This window comes from Telopea speciosissima, chromosome 2 (assembly GCF_018873765.1).
Source record: "Telopea speciosissima isolate NSW1024214 ecotype Mountain lineage chromosome 2, Tspe_v1, whole genome shotgun sequence".
NCBI classification, from domain to species: domain Eukaryota; kingdom Viridiplantae; phylum Streptophyta; class Magnoliopsida; order Proteales; family Proteaceae; genus Telopea; species Telopea speciosissima.
The window spans coordinates 73,196,978-73,222,922 of NC_057917.1; the positions used below are offsets into that span (position 1 = coordinate 73,196,978).

The 25,945-nt window shown below is 39.9% G+C and overlaps 4 protein-coding genes across 4 annotated transcripts in view; 3 read left to right on the forward strand and 1 right to left on the reverse strand.

The window, feature by feature from the left end:
- Window positions 1-3,868, reverse strand: part of LOC122650290 (myb family transcription factor EFM-like) — an 18,401-nt gene extending 14,533 nt beyond the window's left edge. Inside the window, exon 1 of the mRNA XM_043843674.1 lies at window positions 3,864-3,868. The gene's annotated coding sequence lies outside the window, so the exon portion shown is untranslated. The remainder of the gene's footprint in view (window positions 1-3,863) is intronic.
- LOC122650293 (molybdate transporter 2-like) overlaps window positions 1-13,998 on the forward strand; it is a 22,797-nt gene extending 8,799 nt beyond the window's left edge. Inside the window, exons 2-3 of the mRNA XM_043843679.1 lie at window positions 822-832; window positions 13,243-13,998. Of these exons, the coding sequence (XP_043699614.1) occupies window positions 13,403-13,993 (591 nt within the window). The 5' untranslated portion in view covers window positions 822-832; window positions 13,243-13,402 and the 3' untranslated portion in view covers window positions 13,994-13,998. The remainder of the gene's footprint in view (window positions 1-821; window positions 833-13,242) is intronic.
- On the forward strand, window positions 4,221-9,440 carry LOC122650292 (protein PARTING DANCERS). The gene is made up of 8 exons (XM_043843678.1): window positions 4,221-4,382; window positions 7,101-7,225; window positions 7,519-7,607; window positions 7,690-7,785; window positions 7,878-7,972; window positions 8,058-8,098; window positions 8,221-8,304; window positions 9,183-9,440. The coding sequence occupies exons 1-8, from the start codon at window positions 4,316-4,318 to the stop codon at window positions 9,330-9,332; spliced, it is 747 nt and encodes a 248-aa protein (XP_043699613.1). The 5' UTR covers window positions 4,221-4,315; the 3' UTR covers window positions 9,333-9,440.
- A 10,511-nt stretch (window positions 13,999-24,509) lies between the features above and the next one.
- LOC122650291 (molybdate transporter 2-like) lies at window positions 24,510-25,945 on the forward strand. The gene has a single exon (XM_043843677.1). It carries the CDS (start codon window positions 24,539-24,541, stop codon window positions 25,940-25,942), a length of 1,404 nt encoding a protein of 467 aa, XP_043699612.1. The 5' UTR covers window positions 24,510-24,538; the 3' UTR covers window positions 25,943-25,945.

Below are 25,945 nucleotides of genomic sequence, written 5' to 3' on the forward strand. Positions count from 1 at the left end.
CAATATATTGTCTGCGCGGAAAACTTTTTCCCAAAATAAAAAAAAAAAAAAGAAAAAAAAATTCTTATTGGTGGGTATGCATTATCTCAGTTTAATGGATGATCTCAACAATTAGACAGTTAAACCCCTTATATTCACACATAACATAAGTACAAAAGTGACATCTGTATCGACCCAACCTAGTTGAACCGGTGACCTACGACCTGGTTTTTATGGGTCAGTAAATGGGCCGCGCCCGCCGGTTTTGAATCGGAGTCCATCATCCTTATTCAAATTAATTCCAGCCAAACATGAGCTAAGCCTACAGATTCTTTAATTAAAAAAGTACAAATGGATAGGGAATTTCTTTAGGTTATGTTATAGTAAGTGGTAGTCAAGGATATATGAATCAGCTATGCAATGCAAGAGGAGAAGCCAACATCTCAAAGTGTTCTTTGTTCTCTCTCTCTCTCTCTCTCTTTGTCTTTCTTTTCAGTTTCAACCATTGACTAAAAGAGTGCATTTTAATGGGTAGGAATCAGAAGCAGATTAGTGGAAGAAGGAATGGAATCAGTGAATCACTATGGTCGGCCTCTAAGAAGATTACTGCATAAAGATGTATTTAGAGTGTCGAAGAAGCAAGGAATTCTTTTTAAGTTAAATTTGATAATCACATCTATAATGTTACTGTCTTATAAGCTGTGTCAACCAAAAGTTGTTTATATCAAAAACCTATTCTCCTCCCAAACTCCCCTTTTCTGCTTTGTGTATTGACTCTTTAAGTTTGGATCGTGGCCCAAGTGGTCAAGGGAAGCTTCTTTAGTTCACAAATCATGGCCCAGGAACCAGAACCAACTAGTAATTGGCTCTTTAAGCCCAAAATTTTCTTTCTCTTTTTATTTTTATTTTTATTTTAATGGGGAATCCTAGGGTAAAGAGGGTAAATTCGGATCCATGTAATACCCACCAACCCACATGAATCGAGAAAGATTGAGGTGCATGAGAACCATGATGCCATTTTCGTGCGGGTGGTCCCAAGAGGTGTAGGAGAGTTGAACTCATGATCTCTGCTTCCATAGTCATGGTCTCTTGCCATCTCGAAACCATATATTTAGTAGAATTAGAGCATGGTTGGTTTCGAATTGAAAGGAAACCCCACCTCCCTTAATGTGAAGATGGTTAAATCCCTAGATATGGTGACAATAAGTCATTGCCATTATTAGCTGTGATAGCTGGCACCTTTTAGTATGATAGTTCAATTAGCGTTGAAACCTACAAGATACAGAGTATTGTCCACAACATTATTTAGTATTCTTTTAGTCTAATTTTATTATCATGTGTCAATATAATGGTTTTTTATATTGATTGAAAAATCTATTTATTTTTAAAGAACACAAGAGGGGAATAGACGATATACCTACGTAACGTAGCTTTAAATTTCTCCATCTATCTACCATTTTACAATGGCTAGAATGATCAATTATCATTCCGCCATGCCAGAAATATTTTCCCATATCTTTTTAATTATAAGAATTGTTTATAAAGATTAAAAAACAAAAATTGATATTCTAAAGAATCATTCTAAATCTAGATCGTCAAAAGGTGAAAATAAATTGGAGAAAGAAATTCAAAACTTCTATTTTGGGTGAATGGGCCTACAATTGGAGGAGGGGAGGGCGAGGGAATTTCCTTCCAATGGCTCTGGATGGTAGCAACTTGCAAATGGATGAAAATAAATTGGAGAAAGAAATTCAAAACTTCTATTTTGGGTGAATGGGCCTACAATTGGAGGAGGGGAGGGCGAGGGAATTTCCTTCCAATGGCTCTGGATGGTAGCAACTTGCAAATGGATGGAAACAAAGAGAAATGAAATTAATTTAAAAAAGAGAATGCAAATGCAAAATTTCATTATCATTATTGTGTTACTATTACTAACTTAAAAATCTTACCAAAAATAGTAATTAAAATTCGCAAGTGGATTCTTTATTTTCTTATTCAAATGTAAAGTGAATTCTTTATTTTCTCATTCAAAAGAAAGGAATTTGCTTGAAAGAATTTTTGCTAGACTTACTCTCCTTGACATAGAGGATCCCAGCAACTAAAATAATGGGACCCAATCATGAACGGATTGGGTTCATCAATAGGATTCATTGTTTCAATTTTTTTAGACCAATAAATCTAGATGAAAGCTCTAAGCCAATGCACCATTGTGATCAAGTGGATACGAATTTGAATCTAGAAACAGTTTCTCTATGAAAGCAGGGGTAAGGGGAATCGTTATTGTCTACGATTCCCTGACCGGTGGGGTTCCCTAGTGCCTCTCACAAGAGGGGGGTGAGACCCATCCAGGGCACATGACCGAACACTCTGCCCTGATGGGGGTCCACCCTCCTCTTGTGAGAGGCACTAGGGGAACCGCACCGGTCAGAGAACTGCATACAATAAAAATTCGGGATAAAGGTGCATACATTATGACTCTCCAGACACCATAGCACCATAATGGTTAGAGCCTCATCCATTGAGTACACACTTTTTATAGTACACCACTGTCGTCTTGTAGAGAGGATGTTGCAATTTTGACCGGATAAATTTTTAGGAAATGGTTGGGATTTAATAGATGTTAAATTCTAATTGGCAATTCCATTAGGTTACAACTTGACATGTCAAAAAGGGTCCTCACAGGCTACTTGTCCACAAAATTGAGCTTTATTTAAGGTTCATACACGTACAAGTAGGTGATCCAAAATCTACTTTGGAAAAGCCTGGTTCTGCACATGTCCGTGCTCGTTGCATGTACCACCACTTCAGTGATCGACACTTGTTTCTTAATACCCCTCTATGTGCTCTAAATGGCAGTGGGCCGGTGAAAATCGTTAGATATCTTTCTCCAACCAGCTTGTGAGCCTGCCGCATTAGAGATGGGTTTAGGCTTGGAAGTGGCTGGTCCTGAGATATGACCCATCCAATTATCAGATCCAGTATCTTTTTTTTTTTTGAAGAAAATATAATCACACAAACTACACACCAATTCCAAAAGGTTAATCGACTTTTAGGATCGTAGAATGATGGATATACACATTACACATTTTTACAATGAGAAAGAATATTGTACCTGTAGAGAGAATGTTACGGTTGTACTGTTCAATGTATTGTCTAATCCTAACTTAGTTCTGGCTATATTTTGAAGAAATGCATTTGTGAGCATTTTTTGAAACAAATAAAAAAAGATTAATCAGTATATTTCTATTACTACGGGGTTTAGGGAGGATCATAATGTACACACCTTTAATCTCAACTTCACGGAGAAGCTGTTATCAGACATTCAAACCCATGACCACTTGGTGACAATGGAGCAACCTTGCTCTTGCACCAAGGTCCACCCTCTCATTTACTGAAATTAAATTCGGTGTTATTTTATCTTTCATTACCTTGAAATTAACTGTATCCAGGAAGTACCCGAATTGAGCACATTTCATGGGTTGTGTTTGTGTCGGGTTAGTGGATCATGTTAGGCACTCATAAATGGGACGTGTATACTTATTCAAAAAAATTGAGAGCTCTGTTAGTGAGCTTGACATTTAAATTACGTTGAGACATAGGATGTGTCATTCCAATTACCATCAATATGGATTATGAGAGCTAGACTAGAACCAGGGTTTCAGCCGATTCTGATCAAAATTGGTTTGGATTGGACTCTGAATCGGTGTGTAGATCCGTAACCCTAGTTTTCATACAAGGGTCAGTTCGATCGAGTTTAGTTGAAATTGAGATCGACTAGAATTGTCATACAAGGGTCGGTCCGATCGGGCTTCGTTGAAATTGAGATCGACTAGAATCTTCTGATCCAATCCGATTTTTAAATATTGACATGTAGGATCCCTTACATGTTTGGTATGAACCCCGATTGTGGACCGATAACAGGACCAACCAATTATAAAGTAGATCCATGTCTAGCCTATGAGGACAAATTAACTAAACAGTGCAGTGCAGGGTCTTGAAGTGGTGGGGATTGATAATGCCAGACCGGGCCAGACCCGCCTACTAGTTGACACCCTTAGAGTGGTTGGTGAAGACTACTGAGGACCGAGGAGAGGGGTACGCAAAGAATTCAGGGTCCATTTCCCAGCAGCAGTGAGGCCCAACAATGGAGCCCACTTACTAGCATATTTCTGATGCCACGTGTCTCTTTGACGGTGGCAAAAATCTTCTTTGCACTCCATTCAAATCAACTAAATAAGAAATCCCGCCAACGAAAAACCCCAGTCATTTCGGTTCTATAAAATCTCAAGTGGTGGTGAATCTCTACACAGAAGTCCTGCTGAGAAGTTCCTGGAAAATGTCGAATTTTGGATCCAAATTTAGACAATCACCTGCTAAAGCTCCTTCAATCGTTTCAAATGCAGGTATATTTCTAAGCTCGTCTGTTTTAAGAATTTTGTTACTTCTTCCTGCTTCATCGGTTTCCTTTCCTCGTTGCGATTTCTTTCCTCAAAACTTGCAGATTCCAACAGTTCACAGCATCTGTGATTGATACTGCAATTATCCTCTGCATGGAATATTTTCAAATTGAATCCATTAAAATTTCTGAGAATCCTAAAAAACTGGTACTATTGTCGCTTAGATCTCTGATTTTTTATTTATAATGAGAAAATCACGTTTGAATTACCGTTGTCTGTGACTGAAATTTCTCTGAAAGTCGAGACTTCTTTTTGCTGGGATTCACATATTGAATTACAGATGTCCAAAGTAAAAGCTGCTTCAACCAAAGCCATTTAATCGATCTATATATTTTGAGCAATTTTCTCTTGATTTATTTTATTTTCCATGTATTTTGGATTTGGCTGAAACCACTTGATTTGCAATGGTGATAAATGACTACAATGCTTATAAGTAACCGACAACTATAGCCCTAGATAGGCTGGAGCTATGGAAAAGAATGGTGCAGAGATAAAGCTTACTGAGTTGTGTTGAGTTAAAATTTTCTGTCCCTAAATGTACCATTTTACATTATATGAGCCTGCAAAACCCTTTCTGAGCTTCAAGATGCCGGTTTAAAGATAAGAGGATGATTGGTCACTAGATGAGTGTTCCAAGGAGCCAGAAGGTGGCCACTGTACTGATCTATGGATATACATTCCACTAACACTAGTACACTACTGTTGCAGTATGCAATTATCTTGCAAATTCTTAAAATAAAAAAAAAAAAATTTGCAGCCAAATAAAGAGATCTGTATTGAGCTTTGCAACCAGATTTTTCATGGAATTCATGTGATTCTGAGATACATTGCACATTGGTGTTCACTAGAGGAACTTTCTTCTGCTCCTGATAGAATAACGCTCTGATAGCATCACATATGATATAAACATATCAAATTCCAGCTCTCTTGGATAGTGCGAGGCAATAATTTGCTTGGTTAAAGAAGAGTTGAACATGCTTGATTGGGTCAACATATTTATGTCGGCATTTTCTGGAAGCAGAGGGGAGGATATCTCTCTGGTGCGGGAGCTTTAAGAGGACTTGCACAGAAATGTACCAATTTTATTTTAGGAAATTGGACAAAACTCCAGTTCTCGTTTCCTGTGAGGAATGAGGGGATTTAAGATTCATATTTGACCATGTCAATATTACAATTTTATTGAATATGGACTGGAAGTGATGAATTAAGATGAAACAAATAGCTACAGGATCATCAGTCCACAGAACAGATTGCAACTTTTTCCCTTTCAATTTGGCTTCACTTTCTGATGGGATTAAGGAAACTTGGAAAATGTGACTATCCCTATCTTCTTCATGAATCAAATTTGAAATGATTTGTGCTTCCACTACGAAGTTTTTGGTACTTCTGATTATGTAAATTACAGGAATCTTTTGAGCATATATTGTTTTGTGACTAATCTACTTTGTTTCCTTTGAAATTTGTTTAATTTTGTTGTCCTTTAGTTATTACATGTTCTTGATGAATGATAATACTGTGAACTGAAAAGTGAGAAAATACAGTCAGAAAGGAATATCACATAAGAATTTTCAATATAGATCTAAATTAATCTGAGAGGAGAACAACTGCGCAAACCTCCAAGTTCTCCATCTCTACACAAAACTCGCTAGCAAATTAGGTTTGACATGGTTTATATTTTCTTCTTCTTCTTTTTTCTCTTCTAGTGGGGAGAGATGATAATCATTATATTTGCATCTTCATAAAAAAGGAGATGTATTGAAGGTTAAGATCGAAATCATTAAGCTTATATATTAGTTACTGATGTGAGACTGATGGAACTCATTAAAACTATTTATCATAGAAGAACCTGCACAGACTTCACCATTCCATCAAACAAGTACTTTGTTTTTTTTTTTATTTTGGTGAATAACAAGTACTTTGTTTTTGTTATGCCCATTCACGCAAGTACCTGGATGAGTAACAATTTAGAATTTAAATATATAAGATGCTTTTCAGGTTTTGGAAACAAGAAGAACACTCATAGATAAGATTCTGATATTATTGTAGATTCAGAGGTGGAAAGCCCTTTGTATGATAGCAAGCTAGTTGGGTTTACTTTTTTGGGAGGGGTACTTTTGCTAGAGCCTTATTCAGGAAGATAGTGGATAAGGACTGAAACCAAAGGCAGGTTGAAGAAAGAGTTGGAAGGGAGTGATTTGGGATCTTGTTGATGGTTTTATGGGACCACTGACATCCTTGATACAGTATTTCTAGCAGCATTTCTAGTTTAAATTCAAAAGGACATTTTGTGTTTCTTTGCATCAAAATACTTAATCTCGGCTTGTTTCTATTATAGATTCTCCTCCTGCATCACAGAGTATTTGTTCCATGGAGATGAGGATTGAGGACTGCTCCTCCATTTGGTTGACATACTTCTTGACGTAGAATGTGTTGATTGATATTGCTGATTCTCAAGTTTTGCTGCTCTATGAATTTTAAATTTGTAAATTCTTGAAGTTACTCAATTCAACACTTTGAAAATCATATTTATGTGGTTTCCATTTCAAGTTACTGATTTTAGCATTTTTGAAAGCTCTGTGATCCTGTGAGTTTAACATTGTTTTTGGAACCACATGTTTTTCTAACTTTGGTCTATAGTAATTGAGATTGTTTTGGTTTTTGCAGGTTGTGGTGGGGTTTGTATGATGAGCAACCTATGGAGGGATGAACAACATCCATCCTTCATTCACTTCATTTCCTCCTTCCTCAATGCAAATTCATTTAGGCTCAATATTGTCCCTATAGCACCTGTAATTTCCTAGTTACTGATCCTTAATGTTTGATTGAGTATTCCGAAGAGTTTACTTGTCCTTGCCGTGTTTTGGGACTGGGTCATGGCTTGAATGGTTCAATCAATGACAGACCTGCTCCCAACCTGTTCTGGCTGGTAATGTAATCATTTAGGAAATAAGCCAACAGGTTGTGGAATCGACCCACCCTTTTTGGGGGCTAGATGGCTGGTCGAATGGTTTGTGCAAAATGTTTGGGGACCCCAACAATTTTTTCACTAATTTGTCACTTAGTTGTGAAAATTTATTTGTAGGATTTCATTTTCAACTGTGGTGGACTTTCTGTAGCATTTGTTTTTGTGACAAATTGGGATTGCAACAATGTCTCTCCCATATTTAGCAGGTAGGTTGAACCTTGAATTTGTTGTGTCTTCTCTCTCTTTCTCTTGGTGATTTTTCTCTTTGATTTCCTCTTTTTTATGCAGAATACAGAAGCTTAAGGGGCAGTTCGGGCATCTTTATGCTGTTGTCACACTCCCAACAAAGGAGCAAAATGATTCATTTGTTCGCTCGTACTTTGAGTGAGTTGTCAAACACTTGTGCCCATACTATTTCATTCATATTGTGGCATGGCTTGGTCTAGACTCTGGATACTTTTGGGGTCATGGTGAAGGTATGGTATGGAGTTTGGAAGGCCGACATTTGTGCCTGTTCGAGACTTAGAAATGGGATTTGAGAAAATTGTGCAGATCGCTCATGCCTGTGGGGGTAAGAAACTTATATTTATAGTTCATTCGAAGTAACCCTTTCTGTCAGGTTTTTTTACTAAAGTGTATCAATATCCATGGTTCAGTTTGTAAGCAACAAGATGCCATCTCAAAGATGAAGGTTGAGGTCAGTTGGTTCAGTTTTTCTTTTATAATTTCTCTTATTTCTTTTACTTTCTTGACCCAACCCCCCCTCCTAATCCTAAAATGAGAGGAGAGTTCCTGATACGTGATTTGTTGTTTGTAAAGAGGGAGAAGTCAGTGCAGGGAATGGATGCCTTCATCAGAGTTGTAATGTCCATACCTGGCATTGAGAACCATGATGCGCATGCGGTAATTCACTTTTACCATTACCTTGTAACCTTGCCTACATATGCTGCAGTGGTGATTTCTGAATGCATGGAACCCTAATAGATACCTGTCTATAGAGGAAATTTTATGTTCTTTTCAGGGATGCTCGTTTCTTACCTTCACATATTTGCATAGAAAAATACCAGTAACCAGCAAGAGGTCTCTCATCCATGAGATATCCTACATAACATATTATTCTGACCTTACACATCCAAAATTATCTTAAAAATATTGAATTTGTTTGGACAGTCTATAGGAACTCTGGAAATGGTTCTTGAAAGATTCCATAGACATTGTGTTCATGTTAATCCAGTTATGTTGATTTTGAACTTTCCTACTGATGTGGATTTAGTCTGCCCATTCCCAGTTCCGAGGGGCCACCGGTATGATATATTTTAGTGAAAATTGACTTCCCCCACCTTGTTAAGGCTACCTCATCTTTTTTATTTTTTCCCCACCCTAATTTGGTGATGGCGTGCTTCTGGTGTCATGAAATCCTTTTGCGAAGCTTCTAATTTCGTATAACTGTAGGAAAAATTGAGACTCTAAACAGGTTTTTGTCATTCTTCAGTAAAAAAAGTCCTTATCACATGTTTATGTTTGAGTCTAATGGATAGTTGACTCTGCCTTAACTGGGTCTGTATATATTGAAGTGTCTTCTTCTCTAATAAAATATCCTACCTTGTAGGCTTGTAGCCCCCCTAAAAATTTTTTTGATTTAGATTTGGTGAACTGTTGGATTTTCGTTATGACATCATTGTTTTGGTTGTTTGGATGCTTTCATTTTCCCTAGAAAAATAGTTAGTTAATTTTTTTCCCTTTATTCTTGATCATGGTGGTGTTGTTTTCCTTTTGTCCAGCTTCATCAAACTATTGGTTCCATTCAAGCATTATCAAGAGCATCAAAGGATTATATTTTGGAGAACACAGATCTTTCAGCAGACAAGGCAGAGATAATTTCAAGTTTTTTTAGAGATAAAAACTATTATCTCAGCCCCAAAATTAATTAGTCTGTGAGGATACTATTCAAGACGTCATAGCAGATGAGCTCAATCAGGTGATCTCTTCAACTTCAAGCTGTTCATCTTTGATATTTTCCCATCAGTGCTTTTATAGGGAGTCTAATGATGATGGATTTAAAAATTCTGAATCAATAATTTCTCTTCTTGAATAACTAATAATTGTGCCATGGAGGAGACTTGAACAAGGACACAGCACAGGTAGCAAATTGATAAAAAAACAAACTGGGCACAGCCGTTAAGATGTTTTGCCTGTTGCTATCAAGTGAAAATCTCAAATCTACATTCAATTAAAGGTGAAATTGATCTTAGGAGACAAACACACCGGGGCTACCATTGAAAGGGACATAATTAGGGACTAGCTTGTCTTGATACGTTTGAAACTTGAGACCATTGCTTTTCCATTGGATTTTTTTCTTGCTTTTTGAACACTGGTGGTGTTTATATTTTAGAATAGAATAGAATATAACAGTGTGGGCGTTGAACTCTTTGCTGAATCGAGTCCAACCATTACTTAAATCTATATTGCGTGCTGTCTATGTTCTTTGTGAATGGTTTCCTTAATTTCCTCTTCCGGTGGCCGGTGGACACACCATTCTTTATTAGTTGGAGTTGTTTATCTTTAGTTTTCTTTTTTAAGCCATCCGATTTAATGTAGAAGGATATTCTCAGGTATATGAAAAGGCAGCAATTCTTCGTAGTAGCTATCTAAATTACCAAATTCCCTTTGGCTTAGTTGTAAGTAACAGTTAGAAGACTTTATCAAAAAAAAGTAACAGTTAGAAGTTGACATCCCTCTTTGCCTTTTCCTTAATTTCCTTTTCTGCAATAGTTAAGTAGTGGTGGATGAGATTCTTTTTTATTCCCAAACGACTAGCAAAAATATCTATATTGTTGTTTTTTTGGTGGGCTGGTTGTTTGTCCACTATGGAAGTTACCAATAAGTAATATGGTAGGTTGGATAGACTAGGTTTTTTGTGCCTACGTAGTATAGGTTAAACAGAATTTAACAAGTGGCAAAATAAAATATTGAAAAACTATAGTGGGGTGCATGTAAATATGTGGATTGGTTGAATATACAGGGGACGATGCCAATATATGGAATGGTATGATCGAATGTCATTTTGAAATTTGACACATTGCCGATTTAGACCACCCTCCCTAGATGTCCAACGATTGGAATAGAAATTGCCATCACTCTTTCTATATGGCACAATTAGGTATGCAGGTCATACATTTTTTTTTTTGTAAGTAGTTCATACATTCCATAATGGATAGGTTATCTAGAGAAACTTTTACCATAATCATGTAACTCTCTTGTGTCCATGAGAGGATGGAAGTGTAATACATTGATCCATTTGAAAAATCAACTTGAAGTAGGATTAGTTTTTTTTTTTGGTAATTAAGTAGGATTAGTTTATGAGTATCAAAAACAGCAGAGTTTTGGGCCAGTAACCTTACTTTCTTGTCCTTTTAGTATGACATTTTTTTTTTCAACTAGGACAAAAATTCTCTCATTTAACATGTGTCCTCCAAAAATATGTTAGACAGTGATAATTTTTTATAACAATTTAATGATTTTTTCATTTTTAAATAATTTTAATAATCCCTTTTACCTTTGACTTAAAAAACTTTTGAGAATAAAACAAAAGTTATCCAAAAAAAAAAAAAAAAAAACCTTATAAAAGGGTCATTTAGACAGTTCCTTTCCAAAAAAATTTAAGAATAAGTGTAACAATTTTCCCCCTTTTAGTAAAACACAAAAAATATCAATTTGCTAATGCTAATGATGATATAGACCTTTCAAGTTATGCCATTTAATATGCTATGAATGTCTCTTTTGAGCAAAAATTTCTATTATATTCTAACTTATAACAAAGTCTTTAAAGGATAACCAAGACCATTAAATGAACCTTATTTAATTATGTACAAGATCGATGTTTCTTCACTTGTTAATGTATATTTTTCTTTCCTTCAATTGCCACTCTTCTTTTTAAAATCTCTTTTGTAAAGAAATTTTTTTTTAGAAGAAGAATTCATTAAACTTAAAAAGCTGTACAGTTGCAAATAAAAAATGGGTAAGGATTTTTTTTTTGAGGAAGTAAAAAAGAAGGTATCAAAGTAGAAAATGAACACATGTACTGTAAACTCAGAGTATCTCTATCCAAGAAAACTCTTTCTAACAAAATTTTATCGTTAGACTTCAGAATATATGTATCCACGCTTGATTTTTTTGGAATTGATTTTTGGGTCTGAAACGTTTCTGAAGCTCGATTTTGCTCTATTTTTTCACTTTAGAATACATTCTTGACCCAAACATTATTCCAACAATGCATACCATTAGGAGGATCGCCATCATATTTGTAATATCTATATCCAGTACTTTGATATCACTTTCAGTGAGAATCTAATAAAATGATTGATAGATAAGAAAATCTGTAAACCAACAAAAGTTGATTTTCTTTTTTTAGTTTTTTTTACCTAAAATTGGGTAAAAGTTTTTAACCACGCCAATATGCTATCATCACCCTCTCACATGAGATTTATTTTTATTATTGTCTTTTCCTGAACATGTAGGTCCTTGTAAATGATGATACCATTCTTTGTATTGCCATGGATGTGGAATGAGAGATCCCCTAAAATTGGCCGTGGCAAGTTTTCTGCCTAAAATTTATGGAAGAATGTTCTCAGGGAGGCACATGGGCCTGCGACTCATGGGGGTAGGGTGATCATTGGACCCACCCCCATGCACTGTGGCGATGACAACAGCGCCCCATAATTTATTTATGGTAGAATCGAATTTTTTTTTGTTCTTGATTCCGTACTGACGGTTCTTAGCTGGGGTGGGGCCGTGGGGTGCCTTTTAAGGTAAACGACCTATTCATTTCATTACTAGTTTATTCCCAATCCAGTTCTAATTTCTGTGACTGGATTCCAACCCAGCTTGACTTCTATTGGACCATGGACGGATGGACCTTCAGCTTCGATGTACTCTCCTGTCTACAAAAACGTATGAGGGGTTGGGGGTGTTTGCGAAAAAAAAAAAATTCATATATATATTTATATATATGTCACTAAGCAAATCGTGACACGTGGCAACACGGTCAATGAGCCAAATGCTTATGTATAGTCCAGCTTATCTGAAGGACACTACAGCACAGCAAAGAGTTCTCGTTTCTAACGTTACAAGTCCTTCAAGCTCTCGAGTTTTTCAGTTCTTCCTTGCTCTTGATTCTTGACGGCATTCCATGGAGTCACCAACCCAAACCTCCTCTCCAACCTTCCTAGGGCGGTGGCGCCGCTATCTCCCCCGCTTCCCCTCCTTCGCCACCAGCTTCGGCTTGAAGACCTCAGTCTGGTCCGAACTGAGTGGCTCTGTGGGTGACTTGGGCACCTACATCCCCATCGTCCTGGCCCTCACTCTGGTCAACCACTTGGACCTGGGTACCACCCTCATCTTCACAGCCCTCTACAACATCATCTCTGGCTTCCTCTTTGGCATCCCCATGCCCCTCCAGCCCATGAAATCCATTGCCGCCGTCGCCATCTCCGGGTCCCATCCTCCCCTCACCATCCCCCAAATCATGGCCGCTGGTATCACCACCTCCTCCGTCCTCTTCCTCCTTGGCGCCACGGGCCTCATGTCCTTCTTCTACCGCTTCATCCCCTTGCCCGTCGTTCGTGGCGTCCAGCTCTCACAAGGCCTTTCCTTTGCCTTCTCCGCCATCAAATACATCCGTTACAAACAGAACTTCGTCACCGGAAAATCGGGCTCTGCTCGACCCTGGTTCGGCCTCGATGGTCTCATCCTCGCCCTCTCCGCGCTCCTATTCTTTGTCCTCACAACGGGTTCTGGCGACTCAGTAGACGAACCTGACTCTGAACTTCCTCTCGATTCTGAAGAACCCAATCGCCCTCGTCTTCGCCGTCGCTGTCCACTTCGAAGGCTGCGTATCTTATCGGCGATTCCATCCGCGCTTCTTGTATTCCTCCTGGGACTGGTGCTCTGTTTCGTCCGTGACCCTTCCATTGTTAAGGGTCTCAAGTTCGGGCCTTCGAAGATGCACGGGATTAAGATCTCCTGGAATGACTGGAAGACCGGATTCATTCAAGCTGCCATACCTCAGATTCCACTCTCTATTCTTAACTCTGTGATAGCGGTCTGCAAATTATCGGCCGACCTGTTTCCGGAGAAGGAGGCGTCGGCCACCGCAGTCTCCGTCAGTGTGGGAGTTATGAACTTCGTGGGTTGTTGGTTCGGTGCAATGCCCGTCTGCCATGGCGCAGGGGGGTTGGCGGCGCAGTACCGTTTCGGGGGAAGAAGCGGTGCATCGGTGCTGTTTCTAGGAATAGGGAAGCTGGTTTTGGGGCTTGTTTTTGGGAACACGTTCGTGAAGGTATTGGATGAATTCCCAATTGGGTTATTGGGAGTGCTCTTACTCTACTCTGGGATTGAATTGGCAATGGCTTCCAAGGACATGAACTCCAAGGGGGAATCTTTTGTGATGCTGACTTGTGCTGCTGTTTCTTTGACTGGTTCAAGCGCAGCTTTAGGCTTCGGTTGCGGGATTGTGCTGTTTTTGCTGCTGAAGCTGAGGGAATTGGATTACTCTTCAATGATCTTCAAATTCAAAGTTTCTGGTGGATATTGATACTGGTCTCCATCCTTGAGAGATCCGCCTCACTGCTTGGTTTGGCACAGGAAGAGAGAAAGAAAGAAAAAAATTCTGGACTAATTTATTGGAAGGTAAATAAGTTGATGGTAATCAAAATGGTGGGATTCCAAGTTCTAAACCTACATAATCCCCAGTATTTAGACAGATTTGGCTCTGTTTTTCGTAATATTTACATGTAATCTGTAACTGCAGGATTGAAGCGTTGGGAGAAGGATAGAACATTACCATGTCCTTGAGGTTCTGTTTGGAAGGCAAGAAAAGAAAAGAAAATCAATCGCTTAAACCCTGCACTGTTCCTAAATTTGACTAGGGTTTTGCATTGGTTTGGGTTGAACCAGGCTAAAGTTAACCTAGCTCGATCCCGTTACAAGCATGTTGGTCTTGGGTTGTGATAGTGCCAAAATCCTTTTACGTTTCCCACGATTGGTTAGCATGCATTGCCCTTGTGCAGATACCAATATATCCTTCCCATACAGTAGGATTTTGTGGGATCCACACTGACGTTTTCTTTTCTGATCATGTGGGTCCCATGTGGACCCAACCCATATAAATGAAACCATTGTACATAAGGAAAATTTTCTCCTCCAGTTTCCTGCCCGGCCCAGATCCCTAGTTCCTCTAATAAGGGAGGCTAAAATGACCACCCTATCCCCACCCAAACACTCCGCTTGAGTGGGGTCCACCACCCCCTATTAGAGAGACTGGAGGAGACAAAGATCAACTACATAACCCTATTTGGTGGGAAAAAAAAATCCTCTCCAATTGGGCCGGCCCTGTTTATTTGACAGAGAAAAGTGGCAAAGGTTAAAAGTGATGGGAAACTTGTACTTATTTCTCACAAACGACCACAAATGTGACTGTTTGGTTAGGTAGGATGGGAAACTTACAGACAAGCTCATTAAATGCACTTATTCTTGTCTAGTTCCTCTTGCGACCATCGAGGTGAGTGGATTGTAGGGTTTCTCTGTCGTTGTGCGTGTAACACTAGGGTTTTTCTGTCGTTGCACATGTAACATCTCTGCCTTAGTGCGTTTAATCCATACTTCTCCTCTCCTTCTCTGCTCCTTCCGTCATGATCCTTGGAACCGCCACAGGTGACGATGCCGACGACGTTGATGATGATAACGATGACGACGAACCTGCCTGGAAAAGCATCCCCCTTTCATGGATCATCACCACCATGCCTTCCACCTTGCTTCATCGTCCTTTGTGTCTGTCCCCCTTCCGCTCTGCTCCATTGCCCTCTGTGCCTGCCCCCATTTCACCTTGCTCCATTGCCCTCTGTGCCCGCCCCCCTTCCATCTTGCACCACCGCCCTCCGTGCCTGCTATGGTACTCCACCGTCATCTGCGCTCGCCCCCCTTTCGCCCCGCTCCCACCATGACTGTCACCACCAAAACTTTCTGCCATACCTCTTCCCCTCCCCCTCCCTTGAAGCTCCTTGTTCTGCCCTTTCCAGTTTGCCCTCTCATCCTGTGGGCTTCAGTTCTGTGGTTGGTTATGGTCTTTAGCCATCGTCGGCAAACAATCGCAGTTTTCGTGTGCTTCAATTTTGTGTTCCAGTTTCTACGCTCTTTGTGGACAACGTCGAGGGGCTCGCAAACAAGGGAGATATTTCTTTTTTCTTTGTTCGTGTGTTTGTAGATGATGCCGACTCTGGTGCTAGTGACACCGAGGTTATCGTCGGTTTCGAAGCTCCAGTCGTCGTTCAATCTTCGCCATCCCTCTCCTGTTGTCAGACGAAGCTCCACTCGCTGATCCAACAGATCTTTCTAGATTTGTTCGAAAGTAGGTTGTGGCAACGATTCTGGTGGTCTTCTTCTTGTTGGTTGAAGCTCCACTTGTCGATCTAGTAGACCTTTGCTGATCCGGCAAGTCTTTTTTAAAGTAGGTTGTGGCAGTGTGTCGACACGCGTTGGGGGCCCTCTATTGGCACACATGTGCATGCGCTTAATTTTAGCTGTCTACAATTTTTTATCTAGGAAAGTGGTTGTGACCCTTTCCTTAGTCTAGATGACCTAGTCAATGGCATGTGAGACTAGGTTAATTTCCAATCCTTGGTTTTGGATACCGTATATCCATACCCTATGTTTATCATGTTCTCTATCTGTTTAATGTATCTTGATTTCCTTTGCTGCTTGGTGTTGGGCATGCATAAATGAATAGCCTTCTTTCTATGGAAAAAAAAAAGAGGTGGCACCCCTCTTTTTCCCACCCCATTACTTTCAAGTCCACTTATTCATATTTACCAAAAAAAAATGTCCATTTATTCATGGAAAAGTTAATTTTGAGCATATCTTTCTCCTCTTCCTATTTCCTTTCTTTCCAATGGAATCCCACCTTATGTCCATTTCTTCTCTCTCCCACTAAATCCCACCCCACTACAAAATGCATATTCCATTATTTCATTTTCTTGCCAACTCAACCCACAATATGTGGGACCCACCCTCATAAGTTTCCCACCCTTTTTTATTCGTCAAACAAACGAGTAGGTGCGGTGCAGTTCGGGTTGAGAGCTTGACACCTGACAGGCTCGGCATCCAACGGTGCCAACCTCGAGAAGAAATAAAAAAATTGACTCAGTCGATCTCGAACCGTTGGATGTCGTGCCTGCAGGTGACAACCTCTCAACCTCGAAATGCACCGCACTCGGTGATCAAGGAATTGGAGAGGATTTTAGTCCCTATTTTGTGTGGCATGTAGATGTGGGAAAGGACTCAGTTGGGAGCATGGCTATTGTGATGTTTGTTTGCGCACTCTCATTGGCCCCGTGCTGGCGTAGTGGCCATACTCTTGAACAGAGAATGCATCCCCCCCAAAAAAAAATCAAATAATATAACCTATATTATAACTTAGGGAAAAGGTTCTCCGCTAGTAGCCTCTCTCTATTTCTCTCATCTTCACATGAATTGACCTCACTGTCCTCCTATGTACAAAACCATTTACCTCATTGGTGCACTCCTCTATATTGCTTGTTTATAGAACCATTTCCCTATAACTTAATGTTCTTTTATTATTTCAAAAATAAATAGAATGGGATTTTTTATTGACATCCCTTAAGGCGTCAAATAATTTATAACCTTTCATTTTACTATTTTTAATGTAACACAAATTTTTTTTTGTTTTCTTTTCAAAGAGAACAAACAATATCATTTCTCATATATACTCAGAAAAATGTGCAAACCAATAGCAGATTTTGATATCGACATAATAATAAATTACACTATCACCCTTGATGTTTGTACTAAATACAATGCGACCACCTATGTTTCAAAATATACACCCAACATCTTTAAGTGGATGGTGTTAAGTATAAAATTTAAATGACATTTTGCCCTTCAATTAAAATAACCATATTCTAATATTTTATTTTTCTAACATAAAAAAGTGGGATCCACCACTATTTTTTCCTCTTCTTTCTTCTTCTTCTTCAACCACCGTTGCAACCTTCGTCCCACTCCTTACTATCAAAGCATCACAAAGCGAGATCTTGGAGCATAGCTCCTCAGGAGACAAGAATAGTCAGTTTCGTTCCCAACGACGGATCTTTCAAGCTTCCACCTTTGGATTCAGAGATCCCCTTAGATTCTAGGGTTTCTAGTGCATTTATGATGATCGTATATCGCGATCGAGAAAATGAAGCCTTTAAGGAAACAGAGGATGAAGGCTTGTACAGAGGAAGAAACGAAGGTCGAGTAGAAGGTGAGGAAGTATTAGAAGAAAAACTAACTACGATAAAGCATTTAGTAGATCCCTCTCTCTCTCTCTCTCCTTCCAAACCCTAGAATCTTTCTATTCTTTTTTCACAAGTTCTGTCAGTTTAAGGACTCAAAGAGGTGTGGTGAGCAGAGAAGAAGTTTGAAGATGTTGTAACTGAGGCTAGTGTAGGGGAGTTTGTTTAAGAAGGTGCTGGAAGCGATCAAAGACCTGGTGATCAATGCTAATTTCGACTGCTCAGCCACCAATTTTTCACTCCAGGCCATGGATTCCAACCACATCGCTCTAGTAGCACTCCTCTTGAGATCTGAGGGCTTCGACCACTACCGTTGCGATCGGAATCTATCCATGGGGATGAACCTCAACAACATGTCCAAGATGCTCAAGTGTGCCAGAAACGAAGATATCGTCACTCTTAAGGTCGATGACGGCAGCGACACTGTTACTTTCATGTTCGAAAGCCCAAATCAAGATAAGATTGCAAGTTTTGAGATGAAGCTAATGGACATAGACAATGAACATCTTGGAATCCCCGAAGCAGAGTACCAAGCCATTGTCGGTGATGGCCTCAGCAGATCGCCACAGCAAGAACCTGAGGCAGGTCATCGGTGATGGGCTTGAAGATGGTCTGAGGAGAAGGGGGTGTGAAGTTTGGGCTGCCCTATGGGCAAAATGGTAAGCTCACACCCCCATTAAGGGTATATTTATCATTGTAAGGCATTAATGGCCAACACGTCATTAACTAACAGGAATACTCTAACAGTAGGACTGAGTGTAACAAGTACCTTGAACTCAAGGAGTCGGGATGTATATTTTGAAAACATAGGAGATCACACTGTATTTAAGACAAACCTCATGAGGTGTTAGTGTAATTTTCCCAAATATATTTGAAAACCCTTTTTATTAATTCATTAAAAAATTTTGGGGATAAGCCAAGGGGTAATTAAAGGAGGTGTAATTTTAAATACACCTAGAGAGGTGTAGATAGGTTACCAAAAAGAAAAAAGGGGTGTAGATAGTTTCAAACTTTAATGGGAAGTAGTTTTCTATCCAGGAGTGGCCTACACCAGCACTTTGATGTGTCTATTTCTCTCCTCAAAACAAGGTGGCAGACGTTTCTTTTCATATGAGGAGAGAGATAGACTCATGGGAGTGCTAGTGTGCCACACTCCCGGACAGAGTTCTTTTTCCCAACTTTATAATACCATTTATTTTATGTTTCGCCCTAACTATTCTTGGCCAACCACCTTATGTTGTGCTTGGGTTGTGCCAAGCTCAACCTAGAATAGCCTAAACTTCATTTTGGGTCTCAAAACCACATATTGGGACTAGCCTTGCTTGCTCAAACCTTGGATTGCAAAACAGTTTTGAATTCTCTGTGTTGAGCCAAACGTCCATCGCATCGTATTAGAGGTTACTATGAGTAGAAGAGGGTGTGACCGGCTACGTGACCGTATTCCTGTACCAACTTAAGTGTCTACACAACAGAATATGAATTACGTATGGAAGAAGCTTGATCGGACATCTATAATTTGAGTTCGAAATCCTAACAAAGAATTGGCTGGAATATGAACCTGAACCACTAGGACCCGTTTAAAACGCATTTACAAGCATAGTTTTAAAGGTTATGTTGTTATAGAAGATGTTTATTTGAATGGTTTGGGATTTATTACATATTGGTGATTTGGAAGTCTAGAATTTTGGATTTAATTTGTATTCTTAGGAGTAGGGATTTCTTCTTAAAGTATTTCATGTGTATACTTATGAATGAATATTTGAGTGTTTTTCTGCTTAGAAATATATATTTGATTATTTGTGTACTTAAAAAATGGGAGAGGGTTGGGCACGCCATTAACTTTCTTGGAGCTAGCAGCTGTGTGCCCAATGGAGATGGTGGGAAAGGGAAGGCAACCGGTGTTGTGTGTGGGTGTATACCTACAACCAGACATAGCTTGGAGCGAAAAGACCGCCACACCATTGGATCTTTCCACCTTTTCAAGGGATGTGATCTTTTCGCGCTGGGCTGTGTTTGGGCGCAGACACACACCCACACACAGTACCGGTTAGCGTTCATTTTCGCTCAAATAATATATGCAAAATACTCCTCCTAGGTTTTTGTATTTTCTAAAATGCCCTTTAAGATCCCATGTCCTTAGCTGCCATTTATCACCTATGGTTCCCCTGCCTGGTACGGTTCCCGAGTGCCTCTAATAAAAGGGGGGTTGATCCCACCCCGGACAGTGTGTTCGATCAAGGGGTGGAATGGTCATTTCAGCCCCCCTATGAGAGGAACCGCACAACCGTACCGGTCAACGAACCTCAGGGGATAAAGGTCTGCCTTGTAGCAAGAACATTTCTGCTAAAAGTGTAACAGCAAATCTTCGTCAATGACGAGTAGTGGTGTAGTAAATATAGTGCCCGCATTATAACCTTACTATTGTTTCTGTTCTAGTGATGTGCTGAGAGACAGCAGAACAGTTTTTTTTTTTTTTTCTGTGCTGAGAAACCGTTTTTGACCCGCTTGGTAAACCTGTTCTGGAAAACATTTTTCTTTCTTCACTCTTTCCTCTTCTTCTTCTTCTCTTGGTTATGGGTCTTGTCTACAATTGCAACCTGCTTTTAAATCTTTTATCAATGGATTGTACCTTCTATGTGTGTTTACTTGGTGAGTTGCTGACTTGGCCGACTTGTATTTCTTCCCTTCTCCTCTTAGTACGATTCCCTTCCTCCTTTCAATCTCTTCCCTTTTTTATTTTTTCCTTACCCATGCATCCCTGTTTTGTTCTGTTCAGTCCTAGCTTGATCTGGTTCCACAAGAGAGACACAGATCCTTCTCAATTATTCATCTTTCCATCCCAAACTCTAGGGTCTAAATCGATTCTCTTGTGCGACCCTAGCCCTTGTTTCTTACACCCTAAATCCAACCCTGCTGTCATATATCAATCTGAAATCAAATCTGATCTCTATTCTACCACTAGGTATGATTTCAGTGGCTTAGTTTTATTTCCGACTTGATCTTTTGGGTGAATAAGTACTCTGTACTTAAGAGGGTAGTCCATTTGGATACCTACCCTAAAATTTTCCTTCGATTGGGCTTTCAATGAGGGAGGTCTTCTTGTTTCTAGTAATGACGAAAGCATATCGAACCGGTGATTTTGTTAAAGTTTGTAGCAACGATGAAGGTTTCTTGGGTTCCTATTTCACCGCGAAGGTTCTCAAGTGGGAAACCCTAATAATCACGGCTTTCAGTTCACTCTAATGGATGAACACAGAAACCTTGGTTCTTAGGATTTCTGTGAACCAAATCGAGCACAGAGAGTGAGCGATAGAAAGAGAGAGAGAGAGGAAGAGATAGAGTGAGAGAAAGAAAGGGATAGAGTACGAGGTCGATCTTACCCCCAAGACGAGTTGCAAGTTGTACAAGGTTTCAATGGCTAGAGACGTGAGAGGTGAGAGAAAGGTGAGACGCATGAGCAGTTTATCGGGCATAACTTTTAATTTTCAACACAGAACAATAGGACATGTCCAACATGTTCTATCAAAAGTCTTTCATGGAGCATAAATTTTGATTTATGTTTCCAAAAACACTCACAAAAAACACTTCGTGATCAAGTGACTTTTTGGATATTTTTCCGTTTTTTGGAAGAAAAAACACAAAAAACTAATTTTCATAAGGTTATCAAGCGGGCTCATAGTCTTTTATGCTTTTAACTTTGAGGGTGAGGAATTTGAGTTCGAATCAACAACCTTCCCTCTATAGTCCGTGGGGCTCACATTAGTCCACTTGGAAGGCCCACCGAACGGTTCACTTAATTGAACCTCTATGACCCCAAAGTCCAAAAGGTGCCTTTTAGGGTCCGGTGATCCTACTGTTGTGAAGTTCAAGTTTGACCCTAAGAACGAATCAGATGCGACCAACCCTTTTTATCTCTTTCATTTATTCTATAATCTTTTTGTTGGATGAGTATTCTATAATCTTTTTGGAGGAAAATCATTTGCTTCGTTGTATTTGGTGGTGGGGTCAGGGTTTGAACTTTGAAGCAGACTACCTAATACCTATATGGCTAAATGTTAAGACAAATGGCAATCTTGTTATTTTGAGATCCTTCGAGGGTAATTGAACCTTTCAAGAGTGGATTCCATCTGTGCGGCTAAGGTCGTATGAAAATGGTTTTCATACGAGAATCTGAGCTATACTTCGCAAGATATTGTGAGACAAGGGGTTCAGATGGTGTGTAGAAGGTTTCGGGGAATAATCAAAGAGTATTATCGGCTTTGTAATATAGTGGATAAAATGACCCTATAGGTGTATTTTTCTTTCACTGAAAACTTTTTCCCTACAGAAATTGTAAATTGATTCCAACAACGAAATAAAGTTAAAAACCTGAAATCAGGCACGGGAACGGTCATGTTCTTGATTTAGATTGGAATTTATTGCAATCAATTTGGTAGTTATCCAAACATTAGAATTTGGAACTAGGGAAAAAAAGCAAATGGTTTCACAAGTATGTGATCTTTTTCTTTTTTGATTAAGTTTCCCTCCATCATCCGATGAATAGATTCCCCCTATCCTAGGGTTTCCAACCCCTCATAGGTTTTAGTATTCTCACTAAAATACCCTCTAATACCATTTTCGTGCATCTGAATTCATTCACCGTGGTTGAAGGAAAACTTGGTGATTTTTTTTAAATTATAAAACTTATAGATGGATCAAGCTCTTCTATGACACAAGGATACGCCAGACATCTTTTGACACGATACCAAAGTTTAGCACGTGAACGAGCTCCCATTTGGACAGTGCTATCGATGAAGCATAGCCACACAAACACACAAAAATCCCCATTTTCTCCATCCTTGATGGTGCTTTCTTTACCCATACCCTTTTCAAGTTCGAAAGAAGATAGGGACAAATTGGCATATTTTCAAAGTCATAAAAATAGATAGAGAGAAATATAAAGAATAGGAAAGCAATACAGTTTTTTATGAATGATAGGTACATAAAGAAAGTTAAATATGAAAAAGAGAGGATTTTATGAATGATAGGTACATAAAGAAAGTTAAATATGAAAAAGAGAGGATAAATGTCATACCATTTGGACGTTTGCCATTTTAGGGAAGAAGTTTTCCATTAGGTTGATTATTTTTTCTTAAAAAAAAAGAAAAGAACGTATGGGTTCCATATGGATGATATTATTTTCTTATCAGTAATGGTGTGGTGTGAGAGATTCAAACTCTCCCAACCAAGACACCAACTCTCTCCCTAAATTTTATTATCCAATGTAGAATCGATTATGTTTTAGTTCTCTTGATTTTGAACTAGCGGATTCCTAAATTTTATTATCCAATGTAGAATCGATTATATATGTTTTAGTTCTCTTCATTCCGAACTAGCGGTTCCTAACTGGGGTGATTAAGTAAACGGACTTATTCATTTCATTACATGTGAGGGTGTCAATCGGTTCGATTTTGGCTTGGTTTAAGAAACAAAATGTAGAAATCAAAATCAAATCGAACCTAGAATAGGAATATATTTTCAAAACTAAACTAAATTGACTCGGTTTGGTTTAGGCTTTTATTCGGTTTTGTATTCAATTTCTTAGTGAGTTTTTATTTTGTTTCATATTCGGTTTGAGTCCAAGTTTAAATGTTTCGACCAACTTTTTTATATCTTCACCAATTAAAAATCCTTTTTTTTTTTTACCTTGAATCTTACCTGGGACCCGGATCAGCCCCTGAGATTTTATTAAAAATTACCCAAAATAGGGAAGAATACAAGGGGGGGACATTCCCGCCTTACCCCAAACCCAACTGAGACCAAGATACACATTACTAACCACTCGAACACTCAAAGCAATAGCTCCCTCCCTGCCCCAAACAGAAAAAAGGTTACATTCTTAACACTGGCAGACCCCAAGCATCCTCACGAGAAATCCCTCGAAGCTCCTGAGGTAACTCAGCCGCACCATGAAACAACGAGTCAGATGCCAACTCACAAGCCAGATTTGCTAGGTAGTCTGTTGCCTTTAAAAAATCCTTATTTGTTAAGATCATAGTCCACTAAACTTTTCCCAAATATTAAAATAGAAACTAATTTATCATCCACATTTGATTAAAAAAATAAAAGAAAGAATAAAATCTTAAACGATTTGGAAAAAGATAATTTGATTCGATTTAAAGATTTTAAGCATGAAATCAAAACTGAACCGAACCTAAAAAATATTCCAAATTTGAAAACCAAAATCAAATCGATTCACTTCGATTCGATTCGGTCCATTTTTAAATAGATAATTTCGATTTCGATTCTAAATTGACACCCTTATTTGCATGTTCCGAATTTCTGTTTGGAATGGAATCTGGATTCCAGCCCAGCCTGACTTCCACTGCACCCCGGACTTTACATTCGATCTACTCTCCTCCATCTACGTAATCCGCATACATTTGTTATTTGGGTCTACGAAGCAGATCCTAACACGTGGCATCACAGGCGATATGCCAAATGGAGAGGGAGTTGCCCATCTTTTTTTTTTTTTTTTTATCGAACTTCTCGGTTTCTGACTTTTACTGGTTTACAATTTTATAGGAAAGTGTTATCTTTTTTATCGAATTTCTCAACTGTATCTCTTCCTTCCTGTGTACTTAGTCTTGAGACTCTTGAGGCTCTGAGCTCAGCATTAAAGTCGCTCTCTCGAAGTTTTCAAGTCTAAAAATCTCTAAAAGCATTACTCTACCTCGCTTCCTTTTTCCTCTGGTCTTGAATTGTTGAGTGTTGACGGAGAGACTGTTGCTGTTATTCTTCCAATTTCCATGGAGTCACCAACCCAAACTTCTCCACTCCTCCCGGGACGGTGGCGCCGCTACCTCCCCAACCTCTCCTGCGCCACCAGCTTTGGCCTGAAGACCTCAGTCTGGTCCGAACTAGGGGGATCCGTGGGTGACCTGGGCACCTACATCCCCATCGTTCTGGCCCTCACCTTGGTCAATCACCTGGACCTTGGAACCACCCTCATCTTCACCGCCCTCTACAACATTATCACAGGCTTCCTCTTCGGCATCCCCATGCCCGTTCAACCCATGAAAGCTATCGCCGCTGTCGCCATTTCCGAGTCCCAAACCCATCTCACCGTCCCCCAAATCATGGCCGCTGGCATCTCAACCGCCTCGGTCCTCTTCCTCCTTGGCGCCACAGGCCTCATGTCCTTCTTCTACCGTTTCATCCCCTTGCCCGTTGTTCGTGGCGTCCAGCTCTCACAAGGCCTTTCCTTTGCCTTCTCAGCCATCAAATACATCCGTCACGAGCAGAATTTCGCCACCGGAAAATCGGGCTCTGCTCGCCCCTGGTTGGGTCTCGATGGTCTCATCCTTGCCCTCTCGGCACTCCTATTCGTTGTCCTCACAACGGGTTCTGGCGACTCGGTCAATGAACCTGAACTTCCTCTCGATTCGGGAGAACCCGATCGCCCTCGCCGTCGCCGTCCGCTTCGAAGGCTACGTATCCTAACGGCGATTCCATCAGCGCTTCTTGTATTTCTCCTGGGCCTGATTCTTTGTTTCGTTCGTGATCCTTCCATTGTTAAGGATCTCAAGTTCGGGCCTTCGAAGATCCAAGTGGTTAAGATATCCTGGCATGACTGGAAGACCGGATTCGTTCGAGCAGCCATCCCTCAGATTCCACTTTCTGTTCTAAATTCTGTGATAGCGGTCTGCAAATTATCGGCTGACCTGTTTCCGGAGAAGGAGGTATCGGCCACGGCCATCTCCATCAGTGTGGGAGCCATGAACTTAGTGGGTTGTTGGTTCGGTGCAGTGCCCGTCTGCCATGGCGCAGGGGGGCTGGCAGGGCAGTGCCGTTTTGGGGGACGAAGCGGTGCGTCTGTGCTGTTTCTGGGGATAGGGAAGCTAGTTCTGGGGCTTGTTTTTGGGAACACTTTCGTGAAGATACTGGGTGAGTTCCCAATTGGGATATTAGGAGTGCTCTTGCTCTTCTCTGGGATTGAATTGGCAATGGCTTCCAAGGACATGAAAACCAAGGAGGAGTCCTTTGTGATGTTGATTTGTGCTGCTGTGTCCTTGACTGGTTCAAGCGCAGCTTTGGGATTCGGCTGCGGGATTGTGCTGTTTTTGCTGCTGAGATTGAGGGAATTTGATTGCTCTTCATGGCTCTACCAATCAAAAGGTTCTAGTGATACTGATACTGGTCTTGATTCTTAGGAG